Source organism: Papio anubis, chromosome 16, assembly GCF_008728515.1.
Source record: "Papio anubis isolate 15944 chromosome 16, Panubis1.0, whole genome shotgun sequence".
In the NCBI taxonomy this organism is placed as follows: Eukaryota; Metazoa; Chordata; class Mammalia; order Primates; family Cercopithecidae; genus Papio; species Papio anubis.
This window is the reverse complement of record NC_044991.1, coordinates 20206522-20225082: the sequence shown is the minus strand read 5'-3', so window position 1 is coordinate 20225082 and position 18561 is coordinate 20206522. Positions and strand designations below refer to the sequence as shown.

Sequence of the window (18561 nt, the reverse complement as noted above, 5' to 3'; positions counted from 1 at the left end):
TCACCTTAAACAGCAAATGTAGAAGTCCAGTGGCCCCCAAAATGAGTACTATACTTATATTTAAACCTGTTCCTAAACATCCCACCTGAAATTAATCTGTGGATTGATTCTTTCTGCTCTGCTTTTATACCTTCCTACAGTGTAGTCACATGGTTCCAGTGTAGGGTTACAGCTGCACCCTTTGACATCTTGAGTTTCAAAATTAGCATTTTACTATTTTGTTGGAATTGTTATCTGAATAGGCCCAACTGAAACAATAAAATTGGCATTAGACATTTCTTGGTGTTACAACTCCAAGTTATTAACCAATTAACTCTACACTGCAGGGGGCATGGAACCTGGGACTTCTCCCAAGGGGATTAAACCCTGAGCTGATGGTTATCAGGCTGAATTTACTAGGTATGGTTAAACTTTGTTACCTCAATCAGACTTGTCAAGTTCACACATTTTATGCGGGTGGATTTGTTTGTTTACAGCCTGATATGCCCCTTCTATCTTCCGACATGGCTGTTTATGCTATTCATTTGTTAGGAGTCATTGGTGTGATTGGCTTCTTTAGTATTTTGCCTCGGCTGGGTGCAGTGGCTCATGCCTGTAATCCTAGCACTTTGGGAGGCAGAGGCAGAGGCAGGCGGATCACTTGAGGTCAGGAGTTCAAAACCAGCCTGGCCAACATGGTGAAACTCTGCCTCTACTAAAAATACAAAAAAAATTAGCCAGGTGTGGTGGCAGGCACCTGTAATCCCAGCTACTCAGGAGACTGAGGCAGGAGAATCACTCGAACCCGGGAGGCAGAGGTTGCAGTGAGCCAAGATCGTGTCACTGCACTCCAGCCTGAGTGACAGAGTGAGACTCTGCTTCTCTCTCTCTCGCTCTCTCTCTCGCTCTCTCTCTCTCTCTATGTGTGTCTATATAGACACATATGTGTATATATATGTGTGTATATATATATCCTCATTGGTTGGACTATTTGGAGGAATCATCTCGTAGGAGATGAAGGATCAGTTTGGCTCAGGTGGCTCTCTCTTTGGAAGATTTGATGATGTCATAATGTTTTTGAGTTTGTTCTTGCCCAGGCTGGAGTACAATGGTGCAATAGTAGTTCACTGCAGCCTGAAACTCCCGGGCTCAAGTGATCATCCCATCTCAGCCTCCTGAGTAACCAAGACTACCGGCATGCACCACCATGCCTGGCTAATTGTTTTTCATTTTCTGTAGAGTTCGTGGGGGGAGGAGGAGTCTTGCAATATTGCTCGGGTTGATCTCAAACTCCTGGCCTCAAACAATCCCCCCTCCTCAGCCTCCCAAAGTGCTAGGATTATAGGCATGAGCCACCATGCCTGGCCGATATCATCAGGTTATACAGAATTTTCCACAATGATAGATACATCCTATATCCTCACTGTCCAATTTGCTAGTGTCAAAGATAAAGCCAAACACTAATTAAAGGCAATGAAGACAAACTATTCAGTAATAACCATTGTAATAGGAAAGAGAGCCCAATGTCACTGCAACCTCCTCCTCCCAAGTTTAGGCGACTCACCTGCCTCAGCCTCCCAAGTAGCTGGAATTACAAGCATGCACCATCACACCCGGCTAATCTTTGCATTTTTAGTTGAGATGAGGGTTTCACCATGTTGGCCAGGCTGGTCTCGAACTCCTGACCTCAAATGATCTGCTTGCCTTGGCTTCCCAAAGTGCTGGGATTACAGGCATGAACCACCATGCCTGGCCTAATACTATATTTTAGAAGAGTAACTTATTTCTTGATATTGGTTGATAGAAAAAAGCCTGGGGTTTTTGCTGAGCTTGAGGTCACAGCAGGTCAGAGTCAGGATGGAGTGTCTGTGTTGTTTTGCTGTGACCGTCGGGCCACCATTGGGACACTGCCCCAGCCGTTCCTGAGGAGTGGGCCAGCTGTGATGCATAGGCTGTGACCCGCTGTTGTAGAATCCCTGTTCCTGAGAGGTTGAACAGGGTCTGGCCAGGGAAGGCCGTGAACTCATCGTGGATTCAGAGATCAAAGAGGAGGGCGTGGGGACCATGAAGTTTACCTAGAATTTCTCCATCTTCTCCATGAAGGTTTGGTCTGGGAGCAGTACCTCCACAGTGTAGCTGATGCGTTTACAATGAACCAGGCTGTAGGTGTTGTCAAACCTCAGGACATCTGCAGTGAGGGACGGACATTATTCTGACAAGATGCCCCACCTGGAACTCTGGCTTTCATGGTGGTACAGGGAACGTGGGTACCCAGACCGGGGAACCATTGCCACGGCTGAGAGCCCAGAGCCAGCCTCACACTGTGCCCACCAGAACCAAGGGCCCTCACCTGGTAGGACATGGATGCACATTGTAGCACCCTCCACACCAGACCCACACCAGCTCCAGGTGAAGCCATCCCTGCCAACCCTTACAGCTGCCGGCCTTGAGGCAGGTGATGCTCCCGTCCTCGGGCACCAGGTGGGCGTTGTAGCGCTAGCTGGGCAGCACCTCCGTCATCTCCCTAGCCTTCTGCCACTCCCCCATCTTGGTCTTCAGGAAAACCCCAAAGCCAATGTCCCCGCCATCCGATGCGAACTGCCACCTGCAGTGGACAGAGCCCCACTGTCGACCCCCTGCCTGGGCTCCAGGCCCCTTCCAGCTGTTCCCAGGTGTGGAGTGGCTACGATCCCTACCTGAGCACACAGCCTGGGAACAGGATCTCATTCTCTACCTGCAGGGAAGAGCCGCGGCCCACAGACACCGTGTGCTCATACTGCAGCCTCACCTGATTGCACAAGTAGTAGCTCCTGGGCACCTCACCCCCATAGTTGATCTGTGGGTGAAGGGGGTGTGTGGGCACTAGATCACAGCTTCTCCCCTCCTTTCCCATCCTCTGGGCACCCTGTACCTTGGTCAGGCACTTGGGGTTGCCATCGGGTTCAGTCATGGTCCTTCCAAACTCCATGGGCAGCTGGTCGGGGCTGACGAATTTTGTCAGCTCCTGCTTCCAGTTGTCTGCATGGGAGCAAGAGAGGGACTGCAGGAGACTCAACAGAAGGAAGAGGGGGCCGAGCCTAGATCTGTCCTATGGCCAGTTGCTCTCTCTCCCTGGCGCGCTTTTGCCACTCTACTGCCTAGAGCAGTCCTGTCCTGGAAGAGGGAAGCCGAGTGGCCCTAGGTCTTGCCCTGGGGCTCAGCATGTGCGTGTTGACTAGGTCCTGTCCCCAGGCCTGCCCCTCTCTTACTGCCCCTGCAGGCCCTGCCCCCACTTCTGTCCAGGTATTGGCCCATTAGCCACGTTCATAGAAACTCGGACCAGCAACTCCTGGAGCCTGGGGTTGAGGTCAGGCAGGCTATGACCTGGGCTTCACTTTCCCTTAGAGACTAAACTCAGCCTTCTGGTCCGATACTGCCCTCAGCTCCCAGGGCTCCAGCACCCTCAGAACTGCAGGGCGAAACTCGTGTCAGTTCCCCACAGCTGCTCTGAGATGGCCAAAGATGTTCCACAGACAAAGGGACATGGGCATTGCAGGAACAAAATAGATGAAAGCAGAGGTGGACACCCAGTACCCTCGGATAGAGAAGGACTGTGTAAGCATGAAGCGGTGGAAAAACAAAGGAAAAGCCCCCCAATTTGGCATAAAAACATAACACTAGGCTGGGCCTGGTGGTGCACTCCTGTGGTTCCAGCTACTTGGGAGGCTGAGGAGGGAGAATTGCTTGAGCCTGGGAGGCAGAGGTTGCAGTGAGCTGAGATCATGCCACTGTACTCCAGCCTGGGCAACAGAGAGAAACCCCATCTCATAAATAAATAAATAAATAAATAACACTAAGTCAAAAATCAGATAATAGGCAAACTATGAACTGGCCCAAATGCCACAAATACGACAGGGAAGGCCCAGACACGGTGGCTCACACCTGTAATTCCGGCACCTCAGGAGGCCCAGGCAGGAGGACTGCTTGAGGCTAAGAGTTTGAGACTAGTCTGGGTAACATAGTAAGACATGACTCTACAAAAAATAACAATAAATTTGCCAGGTGTGGTAGTGTACATCTATAGTGCCATCTACTCAGGAGGCTGAGGCAGGAGGATCACCCAGGAGATTGAGGCTGGAGTGAGCTATGATCATGCCACTGCACTCCAGCCTGGGCAACACAGAGAGACCTTATCTCTGAAATAAATATATATATTTCATATATATATGTATATATCTCAAATATATATACACACAAACATATATATATATATATATATATATGGACTTAAGTGATCCTCCCATGTTGTCAGCCTCCATAGCAGGAAAGGACAAGGTGCTTAATATGCAAAGAGTATTTATAAATTAATAGCATAAAAAATACTGTCCTAGAAAATGGTCATGAGACACAAGAAGGCAATAAACAACATATTAAAATAGTGAATTACCATAAAGAAAAAGTCCAGCCTCACGAGTGATAAAAGAACCTAATAACCCAATGTAAAATAACAATAAACATCATTTTCCATTATAAAAATGGCAAGAATATTTCAAATTATTAATATCCAACCATGGCAAGAGTGTGGGAAAACAGGCACATTCACACGCAGTTGGTGGAGTTAAACTCTGCAATCTGCGTGAGCACTACACTGGAAAAGGTATCAAAAGTCCTAACATGTAGCCAGGTGTGGTGGCATACCTGTAATCCCAGCTACTTGGGAGGCTGAAGTGGGAGTATTGCTTGAGCCCTGGAGGTTGAGGCTGCAGTGAGCCAAGATCATGCCAACTGTACTCCAGCCTGGGCGGCAGAGTGAGACCCTGTCTCAAAAAAAAAAAAAAAAAAGTCCTAATGTGCATTTTCCTTTGGGGGATAAAAATCTGCCATTTCTAGGATTTTATCCTATGGAAAAAATTGTGGATGTGTACAAAGGTTGTCTATAAGGATCGTCACTACTGATTTGTTCCTAATAATAAAAATAATACAAACAACCTGAATTTAGAACTTTGCTAAAATGGGAAAATGATTATCATATAAGTAGTTACAAAACGGTATATGTATGGTATGAACCCATTTTTTTGGAAAATATATTTCCCTGAAAAGGATAGTAAGTGCTAACTGTAGTTCGCTGGGTGACAGGATGTTCCCCCCTTCCTTATACATTTCTGTAGTTTACAAATTTCTAAACTGTATTACTTATATAATTTGGAAAACCTAGATTTCTTTTTTTTTTTTTTTTTTTGAGACGGAGTCTCACTCTGTCACCCAGGCTGGAGTGCAGTGGCATGATCTCAGCTCACTGCAACCTCCACCTCCCAGGTTCAAGCAGTTCCCTGCCTCAGCCTCCCGAGTAGCTGGGATTTCAGGAGCCCGCCACCAGGCCCGGCTAATTTTTGTATTTTTAGTAGATACGGGGTTTCACCATATTGTCCAGGCTGGTCTTGAACTCTGGACCTCGTGATCCACCCGCCTCAGCCTCCAAAAGTGCTGGGACTACAGGCATCAGCCACCGTGCCTGGCCTCTTTTTTTTTTTTTTTGGAGATAGGGTCTCACTCTGTCACTCAGGCTGGAATTCAGAGGCATGCTCTCAGCTCGCTGTTGCCTCAACCTCCTGGACTCCAGTGATCTTCCCACATCAGCCTCCAGAGTAGCTGGGACTATAGGTGTGCACCACCATGCCTGGCTAATTTATGTATTTATTGTAGAGACAGGGTCTCATTATGTTTCCCAGGCTAGTCTCCAACTCCTGAGCTCAAGAAATCTTCCTGCCTCGGCCTCCCAAAGTGCTGGGATTACAGGCATGAGCCACCGTGTGCTGCCAAAAACCCATATCTAATTCTCCCTTAAATTAAACACACGAGGAAACCAAGACCAAGAGAGAGCAGGTGAGTGACTCACTCCACTTGCAGCTAATAACTGGCAAAGCCAAGTCTCAGATCCAGATCTCCTAACCTCAAATTGGGATCTCCACCCATGCTACATCCGGGAATCTCTGAGATCCTTCCTGGCCCCTCCTCCCTCTGGGGGACAGGCACAGCAGCCCACCTGGCAGCCCACCTGGCAGCCCACCTGGCAGCCCACCAGACAGTGGGCCCTCAATACCAGTTGGGTGCCCAATGCCTTCGGGTGCGGGAACCATCAGATCTGTGAGAAGGACCACCCTCAGCTCAGGATCCGGGCTGGAAAAGAGGCCCCAGATGGCTCACTCACCTCCCAGAATCACCACCTTCCTGCGTGTCTCTTCACTCATGTAAGACTTGACCAGGTTGAAGGTTACAGCGAATAGCTTGGGGGCTGAAACAGGCACAGAACTGTTCTCTCAGGTGGCTGACTGGGGTCTCAGGTGCCGACCCAGTCACCCCACACACCCCGTCCCCCCATTTCATGCATATCCTGGGCTGCTTTACTCACCTCTCACAACAATTAAATTCTTCAAGATCTCAGGGTAATTTGCCTCAAGTGCTGAGGAAAACTGCAGAACCAAGTGGCAGAAGTGATGGGCGCCTGAACACTGTCCGCTTGCATCCCCTCTCGCCCCGCCCTCCAGGCCCCCAAGGGCACAGCCTTAGCCTCGAATGCCAACCATCCAAGGCTTTGATGCAGACGGCTCCGGATGCCCAGACACCAAGAACCCACCCAGACACAGAAAATCCACCACTTCCGGTTTGTTGGATCCTAGTCACAGACCTTCCTTGAAGCAGCTAGTGCAGCTTCTTTTTATTAGTAATTTTTATTTCTTATTTTATTTTCTAGAGATGGGGTCTTGCTATGTTGCCCAGGCTGGTCTTGAACTCCTGGGCTCAAGCGATCCTCCCACCTCAGCTCCCAAAATGCTGGGATTACAGGTGTAAGCTGCCACGCCTGGCCTAGTGCAGATTCTTGACAGATGAGTCGGGGGATGACTCTACCCATGACAGGCAAGAAAAATCCCATTCACGACTCTGGAAGGTTCCCTCCCACATGGCTCAGGCAGTAGTTCAGCTTCAGGAATGAGAAAGACTTTCTTTTAGCATAATATACAAAGTTGCAAGGAATGGCTTTTTATTTTTATTTACTTACTTTTAAATTTTTAAATAAGATAAACCAGTTAAAACTCTTAGTTAGACAGTAAAGCATTCTTGCCAAGAATAAGTGAACACTGTATGAAAGGATATTTGGGCCGGGTACAGTGGCTCAAGCCTGTAATCCCACCACTTTGGGAGGCCGAGATAGGCGAATCACGAGGTCAGGAAATCGAGACCATCCTGGCTAACACGGTGAAACCCCGTCTCTACTAAAAAATACGAAAAACTAGCCGGGCGAGGTGGCGGGCGCCTGTAGTCCCAGCTACTCGGGAGGCTGAGGCAGGAGAATGGTGTAAACCTGGGAGGCTGAGCTTGCAGTGAGCTGAGATCCGGCCACTGTACTCCAGCCCGGGCGACAGAGCGACTCCGTCTCAAAAAAAAAAAAAAAAGAAAAGAAAAAAGAAAGGATATTTGATTCCTACAAATGAGTCCCAATAGGCCCCATTACATTTGTTTATAAGAGACACTGCAAATAGGGAATGGTTTTGTTCGTTTGTTTATTTTTGTTTTGTTTTGTTTTGTTTTGAGACGGAATCTCACTCTGTCGCCCAGGCTGGAGTGCAGTGGCGCCATCTCAGCTCACTGCAAGCTCCGCCTCCTGGGTTCACGCCACTCTCCTGCCTCAGCCTCCCGAGTAGCTGGGACTGCAGGCACCCGCCACCACGCCTGGCTAATTTTTTGTATTTTTAGTTTCACCACGTTAGCCAGGATGGTCTCGATCTCCTGACTTCGTGATCCACTTGCCTCGGCTTCCCAAAGTGGTGGGATTACAGGTGTGAGCCACCACGCCAGGCCAATATCTGTTTTTTTTTTTTTAACACAGTGGCTCACGCCTGTAATCCCAGCACTTTAGGAGGCCAAAGTGGGTGGATTATGAGGTCAGGAGTTTGAGACCAGCCAGGGCAACATGGTGAAACCCCTTCTCTACTAAAAACACAAAAATTAGCCAGGTGTGGTGACGGGCACCTGTAATCCCAGCTACTTGGGAGGCTGAGGCAGGAGAATCACTTGAACCTGTTAGGCGGAGGCTGCTGTGAGCCACTGCACTCTAGCCTGGGCAACAGAGTGAGACTCCGTCTCAAAACACAAAACAAAACAAAACAAAAAAACTGAGATATAATGTTCATCCCAGGCTGGAGTGCAGTGGTACGATCTCAACTCACTGCAACCTCAAGTTTCTAGGCTCAAATGATCCTCCCACCTCAGCCTCCCAAGTAGCTGAGACCACCCACACACACCACCACACCCAGCTAATACTCTTATTTTGTAGAGGTAGGGTCTTGCTATGTTCAAGACCAGGCTGGTCTTAAATTCCTGGGCTCAAGTGATCCTCCTGCCTCAGCCTCCCAAAATGTTGGCATTACAGGCATAAGTCACTGTGCCTGGCGGCCAATAACACTTTTTATGTTTAAGTTTTTTGCTATCCTGGGTGAAACAGAAAGAAAGGAACAGGTAGGCTGGCTGCCCTGCGGACCAGGCCTCCCTACAGCTTCCGTCCTACTGGAGCACTCCCAGAGTTGATCTACCCTCAGCCCTTCCCAGAGGAAATGGCAAAAAGGAAGCTCAAAGGCTGGAAGCAGAAGGGTAGGCAGGTATTGGGGGTGAGGGCAGAGATCAGGGGTGGGAGGAGAGTGAGCAGAGCCAGCATATGAGGACAGGGACATCCACAGGGACACTGGCAGGTCCGGGAATGGGGCCCTGTTGTGACCTGCTGAAATGAGATGGTGACATGGGGGTGCCACGCCCAACTTGGCACAGCCCCGAGAGGCTGTGGGTATGAAAATATCCCTGCCAACAAAAGTAGGCCAGGTGCAGTGGTTCACACCTCCAATCCCAGCACTTTGGGAGGGTAAGGCGGGCAGATGACCTGAGGTCAGAAGTTTAAGACCAACTTGGCCAACATGGTGAAACCTCCTCTCTACTAAAAATACAAAAATTAGCCGGGCGTGGTGGCAGGCACCTTAATCCCAGCTACTTGGGAGGCTGAGGCAGGAGAATCGCTTGAAGCTGGCAGGTGGAGGTTGCAGTGAACTGAGATCGCGCCTCTGGACTCCAACCTGGGTGACAGAGCAAGACTCTGTCTCAAAAACAAAACAAAACAAAACAAAAACAGAAAAACAAAACAAAACAAAAAAAAACAAAACAGGCCAGGCGCAGTGGCTTACACCTGTAATCCCAGCACTTTGGGAGGCCGAGGCGGGTGGATCACCTGAGGGTCGGGAGTTCCAGACCAGCCTGACCAACATGAAGAAACCCCATCTGCACTAAAAATACAAAGCTGGGCATGGTGGTGCATGCCTATAATCACAGCTACTCGGGAGGCTGAAGCAGGAGAATCACTTGAACTCAGGAGACAGAGGTTGTGGTGAGCCGAGATTTCACCATTGCACTCCAGCCTGGACAACAAGAGCGAAACTCCATTTCAAAAAAAAAAAAAAAAAGTAAGAGCTGCAAACAGGGCCTGTGGGCAGGTAGTCACCTGGCAGTGAGGAGAGAGACACCAACAAGTGGAGGGTAAAGACCCAGGCATTTGACCACCCACCCATGCCCCTGGTAGGGTCACCTCACCTCCTGGAGAACCTCTATTCCTGGCTTCCACAGATGCCTCAGGCCCAGCCCCTCAAGATCAAAAACAGCTATGATTTTCTCCACCTTCTTCCCCAGCTGCAAGGGAATGACAGGGGGTGAGACCCTGTGAGGGTCACTGCCCCAACCCCTATCCAAGATGGGGCTGGGCCTAAGCCCAGGGCACTGGCCTGGCTTGTCTCGGCTTGCATGGCACGGAGATGGGGTAGGGAAGGGGCCATCCCACAGGATGCCAGGACTGGAGTGGCCCAAGGACCGCCCTCTTCGTGTCTGTCCATGGGAGGGCAAATTGCTGTGTTGCAGTTCCCTCTTCGGTCCAGTAAGGCTGAAATCCCTGTCCCCCTCATCCAATGAGGCTGCAGAGGGCAGTGTGGCCCAGTGGGTTGAGTGGGCTTTGGGGCCAGTTGGGGGAGAAATGAGTCCCAGTTCAGCCACATACTGTGTGGCCTTGGGTGGGTCCTTGGCCTCTCTGAACCTGCATTCACTCCTCAGTACCAGGAGGAAGGTGAATTCTGGGTGTGGGGCTCAGGGGGTGAGGGTGCTGTGTCCCGCTGCAGCTGCCCAGGGTGGCACCCACACACCTTCTGACTCTGCAGCTTACACTCCCGCAGGAGCAGCTCACAGCTCCGGAAGCTGTCTCTGAGCAACTCCTGTTTGGAGGCCGAGAGCAAGAGGCCCTTAGGGTCCAGGCTTCCCATGATGTGGTACCAGACAGGGCTGCCCTCACCGTCGTGGCCGCCTATGCCGTTGGCGTTGTACAGCCTGACCACCTGGATGCATACACAGGAGATGGAGGCTCAGTGCCGAGGGCCGAGGGCCCAGGGATCAGGGCATGGGTTTGAGAGATGCTCACCTCTGGGGGCTGCCAGGCAAGGATGCTGGCCAGGTCTTGTTGCTTCCGGAACTCCATATGCTGCAGAGACATGGCAGGAGGTGGTGAAGTTTCTGCCTGTCCCAAAGACCTCTGCAGATACCTGGGGACACCAGGCCAGGTCCCTCTGCCTGCAACCACTGAGGGCTTGCCAGAGCATCCCCAGGCTCCACTGACATAGAACTGGGGAATGGAAACAGGATGCGGACATGCATCTGAGAGGGCAGGAGAGACCCAGAAAAGAACAGGGGAGGCCTGCACTCTGCAGCTGTCTCCCCCTGCATCCTTCCAGATGTTTCCCATGGCCCCACCCGCATGGCCACCCTGGGAGTCAGACTCTCCTCCCTGACTTCCAGTTGCCCTTAAGCAAAAACCTATACCCCCTACAAGGCCTGCAGGGCCTGGCTAATGGGTTGGGGCCACCCATGCAAACTCATCACTTCCCTTTCTGTCTCCAACACGATCTCCGTGTGCTCCTAGAATATACCAGCTCAGGCCAGGCACAATGGCTCATGCCTGTAATCCCAGCATTTTGGGAGGCCAAGGTGGGTGGATCACCCGAGGTCAGGAGTTTGAGACCAGCCTGGCCAACATGATGAAACCCTGTCTCTACTAAAAATACAAAAATTAGCCAGGTGTGGTGGCGCATGCCTGTAATCCCAGCTACTTAGGAGGCTGAGGCAGGAGAATCCCTTGAACCTGGGAGGTGGAGGTTGCAGTGAGCTGAGATCACGCCATTGCACTCCAGCCTGGGCAACAGAGCAAGACTGTCTCAAAAAAAAAAAAAAAAAAAGAATACACCAGCTCATTCCCACCTCAGGGCCTTTGCATGGGCTGTGCCCTCCACCCTGATCTTCACATGCCTGCTTCCTTTTGGGCATTCATGTCCCTACTGAAATGTCCCTGATCTCTCTTCCCTCCTTCCCTGTTTTGCTGTCTTCATTGTACTTTCCATTCTCAGGAATTATCTTCTTTGTTACTCTGGTTTCTTTTTTCTCTCTTTCCATCACTGCAGTCTCCCCAGCGCCTAGCGCTGGGCCAGGTTTACCTTCCAGTCTCGATGAATGTGTGTTCCATGAATGAATGAATGGATGGATTAATGAATGAATAAATTTGTGCCTCAGACTTGGGATAGGAAACAGGACCAGGCTAGGCAGGGAGAGGTGTCAACCTCACCTTCCGCAGCATGTCCTCTGATTTCTGCAGGTCAAAGCTCCAAGCTGCAACAAGAGACAGGGTTATGGTTGTGGAATTCTAGAGGCTCACTCCAGGTGTCAGGCCTCTGAGCCCAAGCCAAGCCATCGCATCCCCTGTGACTTGCACGTATACGCCCAGATGGCCTGAAGTAACTGAAGAATCACAAAAGAAGTGCCTGTAATACCAGCTACTCGGGAGGTTGAGGCAGGAGAATCACTTGAACCCCGAAGGCAGAGGTTGCAGTGACACTGCTTGAGCCCAGGGGTTCGAGACCAGCCTAGGCAACATAGTGAGAGTGTCTCTATAAAAAGAAAAAAAAAAAGAAAAATGTTATATAAGGTTGCCTAATGGCCATGGTGAGATTACAGATGATTTATAGAAATATCATTGTGGTTTTTTTTTTCTATGCCTTCCAGATTTTCCATGATAAACGGGCTCTGATTTTATAATCAGAGAAACACCCAGTGGATGTTATAAACAAATGGGAGTGAGGGCCTAGTGAAAGAAATCAGGCACATTCCTCAGCCCTGGGCTCAACACAAACAGGCCCAGTACAAACACATCCCACCATATATCTCTCAACTTCCTGAGCCCAGTACAAACACCACCTGGAAAATCCCTGATAAGGACACAGCCGTTTGTGGTTTTACTGAAAGCGCAGGAACCAATAGAAAAACTACTAAATGTATAACTTAAAATGTAAACCAATTGTAATGATGTAACCAAAAGAATTCCCCTGTTCCTCTGTAACTTTACGTATCCTATTTACATCGGGCTATAAAAAGCAAGCACTCGCATTGTTCGGGGCCCTCTTGTATGCTGTGGAATGGAGGGACCAAGTTCAAACTTGCAGTAAAAGATCCTTGGGGAGAAATATGGCTCGCACAGGTCTCGGTCTAAGGACTGGGTGAATAGCAGTACTAGTCCAGTTACCGGTGTACCCCAGGAACTCGCCGGCAGTTAGTAGAGTCAACCGGGGAACTAACGTGACAGGAAGACACAGTAGGTTGGTAACAGAGGGACCAGATAGGTTCTTAGATAATGTTCCATTACACCAGAAGAATATGCCCGGCGGAGCCCTTAGGGTGGTACTAGGGGGCGTTGCAGTGATGTTGCAGAGGCTGGAATTAGTTCCTGAGAAACAGTAGGGAAACTTCTCCTGACTGGGGTTTAGGTATAGTGGCACATTAGGGATAGGGGCATATGAGAGGCTTCGGAGGTTGTTAGCTTGGGCAGAGGTAGAGGATCCCCATGGCAGGTGGGACAGCAGTTAGCTGTGGATCAGGTGGCACATGAAAGCAGCCAGACAAGTTGTGAAGTCCTGTAAGGTTAGCAAGTTCTAATCCTTCTTGGTAATAATTTTAACCAGGAGAAAGGACGAATCTTGTGTTAGTCTGTTTTCTTGTCATTGATATTCCCATGGACCAGGGGTCAGACTGCACTAGACCTCGCCACAGATAGAGGTGACTGCTAGGCCATGTGGAGGAGGAGGGAGTAGTATACAGCCCCATGTTGAGGCGGTCCAGCTGGAGTTCCAGGGTCTTGACTATCCATGCATATGAAAAGTCTCCCCGGCCCCACCACGACATGGAAGGGCCACTTAAGATCTAACTGTTCTCTTTACCCCAATAATGGGATTTATGGATGTTACAATAGTTATAAGGGCAGCCGGCATTTTGGTGCCACCAATAGTGCTTTACAATTGTATTTAGTCTGATCAAACTCAAAGCATATTATTGGTGCCATTGGTTTGGCTATTTGAAACCAGTAAAATTTAGTAAAATTGGGCTATTGCACCCTGAGGAGGCAATCAGCACTGGCCAATAATTTCCTGGGCTTATGAGGTTGTCTGGGGGTGGGTTTGGTTTTCATAAAGCCAGAATCTCCAGATAAAGGGATTAGAGCTGGTTTTGTGTTTTCCCCAGCGGCCACTAGGCCACTAACGCTAGGGTTAGACTACCTAACTGCATGTTTGCAGTGAGCTAAGCTGCTGGCTTAGGTGAGTTTTAAGGGGTTGTTCTTAGCTCTGTCCACAGTCTACGTGGCTGGTGCTTCCAGCCGCCGTGATTGGCCCCAGAAGGTCAGGAGGCAACCCACTGGCTTGACGCGGGTGTAGTGGATCCACGACGCCGATGCCTTCTCACCTTCAGGGCGGGGTGCGGCTAGGGAGTACCTGAGTGGTCCTCCACCTGGGTTCTAGGGTCTCTTATCAGTGTCGCTTAACCAGGACTCCAGTCTCCCGCTGGTAACGGATGTGGGGTAAGCCGGTGGGGACTCGGCCCCACATAGTTCCCTTCCAGCTTCGGGGCCAGATTTCTTGGATGAATTTTCTGCAAGGCTTGTAGGGAAAATAAGAGTTCAGAGACATTTTCTGCTCTAGACTTGAGCAGACTACTCCTAGGCTGGAACCAGGGTGGGGGTCTGCCATACATGATTTCGTAAGGGTAAGGCCCAGTCTGTAAGGCATACGGGCCCGAACAGAGCGAGGGAGAAGGACCACCCACCAGCCTCAGTCTCCATAGTCAATTTAGTTAAGGCCTTCTTTAAGGTCCTATCTATCCTCTCTACCTGTCCTGAACTCTGGGCCTGTAAGCGCAATGTAGTTTCCAATTTGCCCCAAGGATGGAAGCCAAATCCCGACTTACCTTAGCTGATGAAGGCCGCCCATTATCTGACCCTTTATCTGACGGGGAAGCCATACCTGGGGAGGATATCTTCCAGAATTTTCTTTTGCTGGGCACCTGAGCAGTTTCCCTTTGGCTGGGAATGCTTCAGTCCACCCCTGAAAAAAGCATCTACAAAGACAAGTGGCACTGCACCCGCATTTCCTTTCCTGGCTTTGCTCTCAGTAAAAAATCTACTTCCCAGTAGATACCGGCTCATTCCTGAGCCTTGTTCTGCAGCCTGATTGGGGGTAGGCGTTGTTGCTGACAGACTTGCAACTTGTCACGATGCTGCTGGCCGCTCCCCGCTATATGTCTGATTTGAGCTTGGAGCCGCCTGATCAGGTCTATCATCCACCGGGCACCCAGGTGGGTGGTTCGGGGTGGATGTGTTCTAACACTTGTTATCCTAATTTTTCTGGTAGGATGGTTTGGTCATTAGTATCAGTCCACCACCCATTCTGGATCTGTTTCAGGGGCTTGTCGATCCACTGAGATCTTGTTCTGATCAATCAGGGAGATATGGCAGTCCTGGGGGCCCAGATCAGGGAGCTGGAGTGCAAGGAGCTGGCTGGGAGCCTTGCCACACTCCTTGCAGTTTGGTCTGCCAGAAAGTTGCCTGAGCATTGAAGTGGTTGGTTTCTGATGCCCTGCAATGTGGCCAATAGCCAATTTTTCTTGGTCTCCATAGGGCTGTTAACAGGCTAGGATTCTTGCTTGTTTTTTATCTCTTTTCCTTCAGCCATTAGTACCCTCGCTCCCTGTAAATGGCCCCATGTATGTGCGCCGAGCAAAGCATATCGGGCTGTCTGTATACTCGTCAGCTCTTTCCTGCCCCTAAGGTAAGAGCTTGGGTGAGCTATCAGTTCGGCCTCTGGGCCTATGTTCCCAGGGCAGGGGTTCCGCCCCAGATTACCTCAGTCTGAAGTCACTGCCGCCCAGCCGCACTTGGCCTTGGTGTACTGCTGCCCTATCAATGAACCAGACTAGGGTCAGCCAGGGAAGTGGCGGTCCTGCAGGTCCTCTCGAACTCTGTGCACCTGGAGCCAGCATCTCGTGCAACTGGCGGGAGCCGGGCCCAGGTCCGGCTGAGCAGCAGCCAGGCAGGGCTTAAGGTTGTTGGGGCAGGAAAGTTATCCCGAGGGGATTTAGTAGTAGTCCTTGGTAGGTGAGCCGGTGTTACTTTTATCCATCGATTAGGTGGCTGTTTGAGTACACCTCGATGGCATGTGGGGTAACGAATCTGCAATTCTGACCCATGACAAGTTTATCAGCATTCAGCCCATCAGGCCGGGCCGCTAATCATTCGAGACAAGGGGGCCACCCCCAGCCACTGGGTCTAATTTCTTTGACAGGTAGGCAACTGCCTCCGGCCGGGCCTAAGTTCTGCTATTACTTGGCTACACCCTTCTTTGCTCTCATCCTCACGATAAGGGAAGGGCTTGGTGACATCAGGTAGTCCCAGCAGGCGCAGAGAGTAGGGTGGTTTTCATCTGCTGGAGCCGACTCCTCGCTTCTTCTGTCCACTAAATGGCTGCTGCCCCGTGGTTGCCTGGATACAAGGGTTTAGCCAGCTCTTGCTAACCCAGGTATCCATAGTCTACAAAAATCCCTACCACCCCAGGAATTCCCTCTTTTACTTGTCGTGGGTGGATTGTGGCCTGGGGATCGCAGAACAGTCTGCTTCCCGGTGTCTGTTAACCAGCTGACCTTCTTTAGCAGGTACCCCAGATATGTTACTTCTGGATTTACAGATTTGAGCTTTCTTTGCCGAGGCTTGGTAGCCTAGGTTCCTCTAGAGCTTGTAAGAGACCCTTGGTCCCTTGAATACAAGCTTGGGTCTCTGTGCAGCAATCAGGAGGTCAACAATAACATACCAGTAAGGTTATTTCAGGGTGTTTATGCCGTACTCACCCAGGTCTTCATGGAGGGCCCTTGTATCAACAGGTAGGAGAGTTTTTGAATCCCCATGCAGTCTGGTCCATGTCAAGTTGGCCACTTATGCCCCTCCTCCTAGTCAACTGCTCAAGGCAAGAGCTTTTGCCTTGAGGGGCTAAAGGCAAACTGGAAGAAAGCATCTTTCAAATCTAAACAGTACCATTGATGTTTAGGGTTTAGGGTACTAGGAGGGTGTACTGCTAGGCACAGTTGGATGTATGTCCATAACCCTCTACTGACTTCTCTCAAGTCTTGTACAGGTCTGTATTCTCTGCTACCAGGTTTTCGTATCGGCAAATGTCGGAGTATTCCAGGGCGAAAGTGACATGGGCTGGGTTGACTCCCCTTTGGTTGAGGAGCCAGCGAATATGTGGTGCAATCCCTTCTTTGGCCTCTAGGGCATCGGGCATGCCGTACCCGAACGGGGTCTGTCCCAGGCTTGAGTTCAACAAACAAGGCAGGACGGCTAGTCCTAAGCCCCCCGCTTCCCCCTGCTCCTGGATATTGCTGGGAGCCAGGTTACAGTGTCCTGGTCAGGGGCCTCCTGGTGGAGCCGTACTCATCTTCTAGGTTATAGTCAGGATCGACATGGGCTGATTTGGGAGTTGGTCACTTATGGCCCTTCAGGAGGAAATGGATCTGTGCTCCCCATTTTAGTTAGCAGGTCTCTCCCTAATAGGGACAGGGGCTTCAGGGATGACCAGGAAAGAATGGGTTACATTCCTGGTCTGAGGTTTACTGTTCTTTGTGTTGTCCAGGGTATTTCTTAATTCCTGTGGCCCCTTGTACCTACGAGGACTTGGAGGATAATTTCCATTAGTTTTAACTAGGACCGAGGCTGTGTCTTCCTGCATCGACTCAAGAATCGAACTGGGACCCTCCACTTGCAAAGTTACTCCTAGGTACGGGAGGGGGTCCGAACCCCGCCTTCCCTAGTCTTCATCTTGAGTGACTGGGTACGGGGTGTAATCTAGGGGTCCCTGTCCTCATTGTTTCTTTTTGGGCAGTCTCTACCCAGTCGGCCAGCTTCCTTACAGTATGCACATTGGTCTTTGCTCAGATTATCATGTCTGGGGACCCCAGGTTGGGTGTTCTCTGGCTGTAGATGCTCTTTTCTGTACTACTGCTGCCAGGACCTTGGTCATTTTTCAGTGGCCTTTAAATTGCTTTTTCTTCTGGAGTATCTCTGTTATTGTAAAACCCACTGGGCTATCTGAAGGAGGGTCCTGAATCTGTTTCCTCAAGCTTAATTTCTGAGTTTTAATGTCTGGGGTCACTGATTTACAAAAAGACTACTACAGCTGCCTGACTTCCTGGAGCCTCTGGGTCTATGGGGTGTACTGTCTAAAAGCTTCCATTAATCTTTCTAAGTAGGTAGCTGGGCTTTCTGTCTTTCCCTGCAGAACAGAGTATACTTTAGCCAAATTAGTGGGCTTACAGCAGCTGCCCGAGACCCGGCCATTAGAGTCTGGCGACAAAGGTGTAGCTGCCCTCTACCTTCTGCCGTGTTGCAGTCCCACGCCAGCCTGGTCAGAGGAAAAGTCGTGATTTATGAGGTCGGGTTGCAGTTGGTTGACCGGCCGCCCCCGACCTGCTTTCTAGCTTACCAGAGCCCTCTCTCGGCCTCCATTGTGAACAAGATTCTGGAGGAGCTGCTGACAATCATCCCAAGTGGGCTGGTGGGTGAACATGACACTATCCAGTAAAGCCATTAAATCTTTTGGGGTTGTCTGAGAACCCAGCACTCTGAGTCTCTCCAGTTATACAGATCACCAGGAGAATGGCCAGTACTGGAGCCTGGGGATTCCCGTGTCATCTGGGGGGTCCTATCTCCTAAGGGGTAGAGCCACTGTGGAGTCAGGCGGCTGGGGGCTACTCCAAAGTGCTACCGTGTACACCCCACTGGCCCTTCAAAGTTACTTTCACTTTCAGCTGGTTCAGCGCCGTCACTTCCCTGGCCCCAAGTTCTTCCTCGCTGCTCAGCCTGGGGCTGGGCTCAGCCCGGGAGGGGGTTCTGTGGACAGTGGGTCCCCGCTATCAGGTAGAACAGGATGGGAGGGTAGTCGGTTGCTTGGATTTTAGAGGCCGAGCAACCAGGCAAGCCTTACAGGGTTCAGGGGCTAATTGGAAAGGGGACAGCCAAGGAGGTGGGTTCTCAACAAGGTCCTGCCATATGAGGATATATGGGTTTTGATCCAAGTGGCCCGCATGCCCAGGTAGGAAAAATCTTTGACTTTACTCTAGTGATGACAAGCAATACGTAACTGAACGAAGCATACCGAAGCA

At 50.4% G+C, this 18561-nt stretch overlaps 1 protein-coding gene across 1 annotated transcript in view; it reads right to left on the bottom strand.

Annotated features, from left to right (window-relative positions):
• Window positions 1-1696: 1696 nt before the first annotated feature.
• The window catches only part of SEC14L6 (SEC14 like lipid binding 6), a 29433-nt gene continuing 12568 nt past the window's right edge, over window positions 1697-18561 (bottom strand). The window contains 9 exon segments of the mRNA XM_021944176.2: window positions 1697-2167; window positions 2415-2584; window positions 2676-2997; window positions 6167-6250; window positions 6368-6428; window positions 9589-9684; window positions 10188-10376; window positions 10460-10519; window positions 11654-11697. Of these exon segments, the coding sequence (XP_021799868.2) occupies window positions 2055-2167; window positions 2415-2584; window positions 2676-2997; window positions 6167-6250; window positions 6368-6428; window positions 9589-9684; window positions 10188-10376; window positions 10460-10519; window positions 11654-11697 (1139 nt within the window). The 3' untranslated portion in view covers window positions 1697-2054.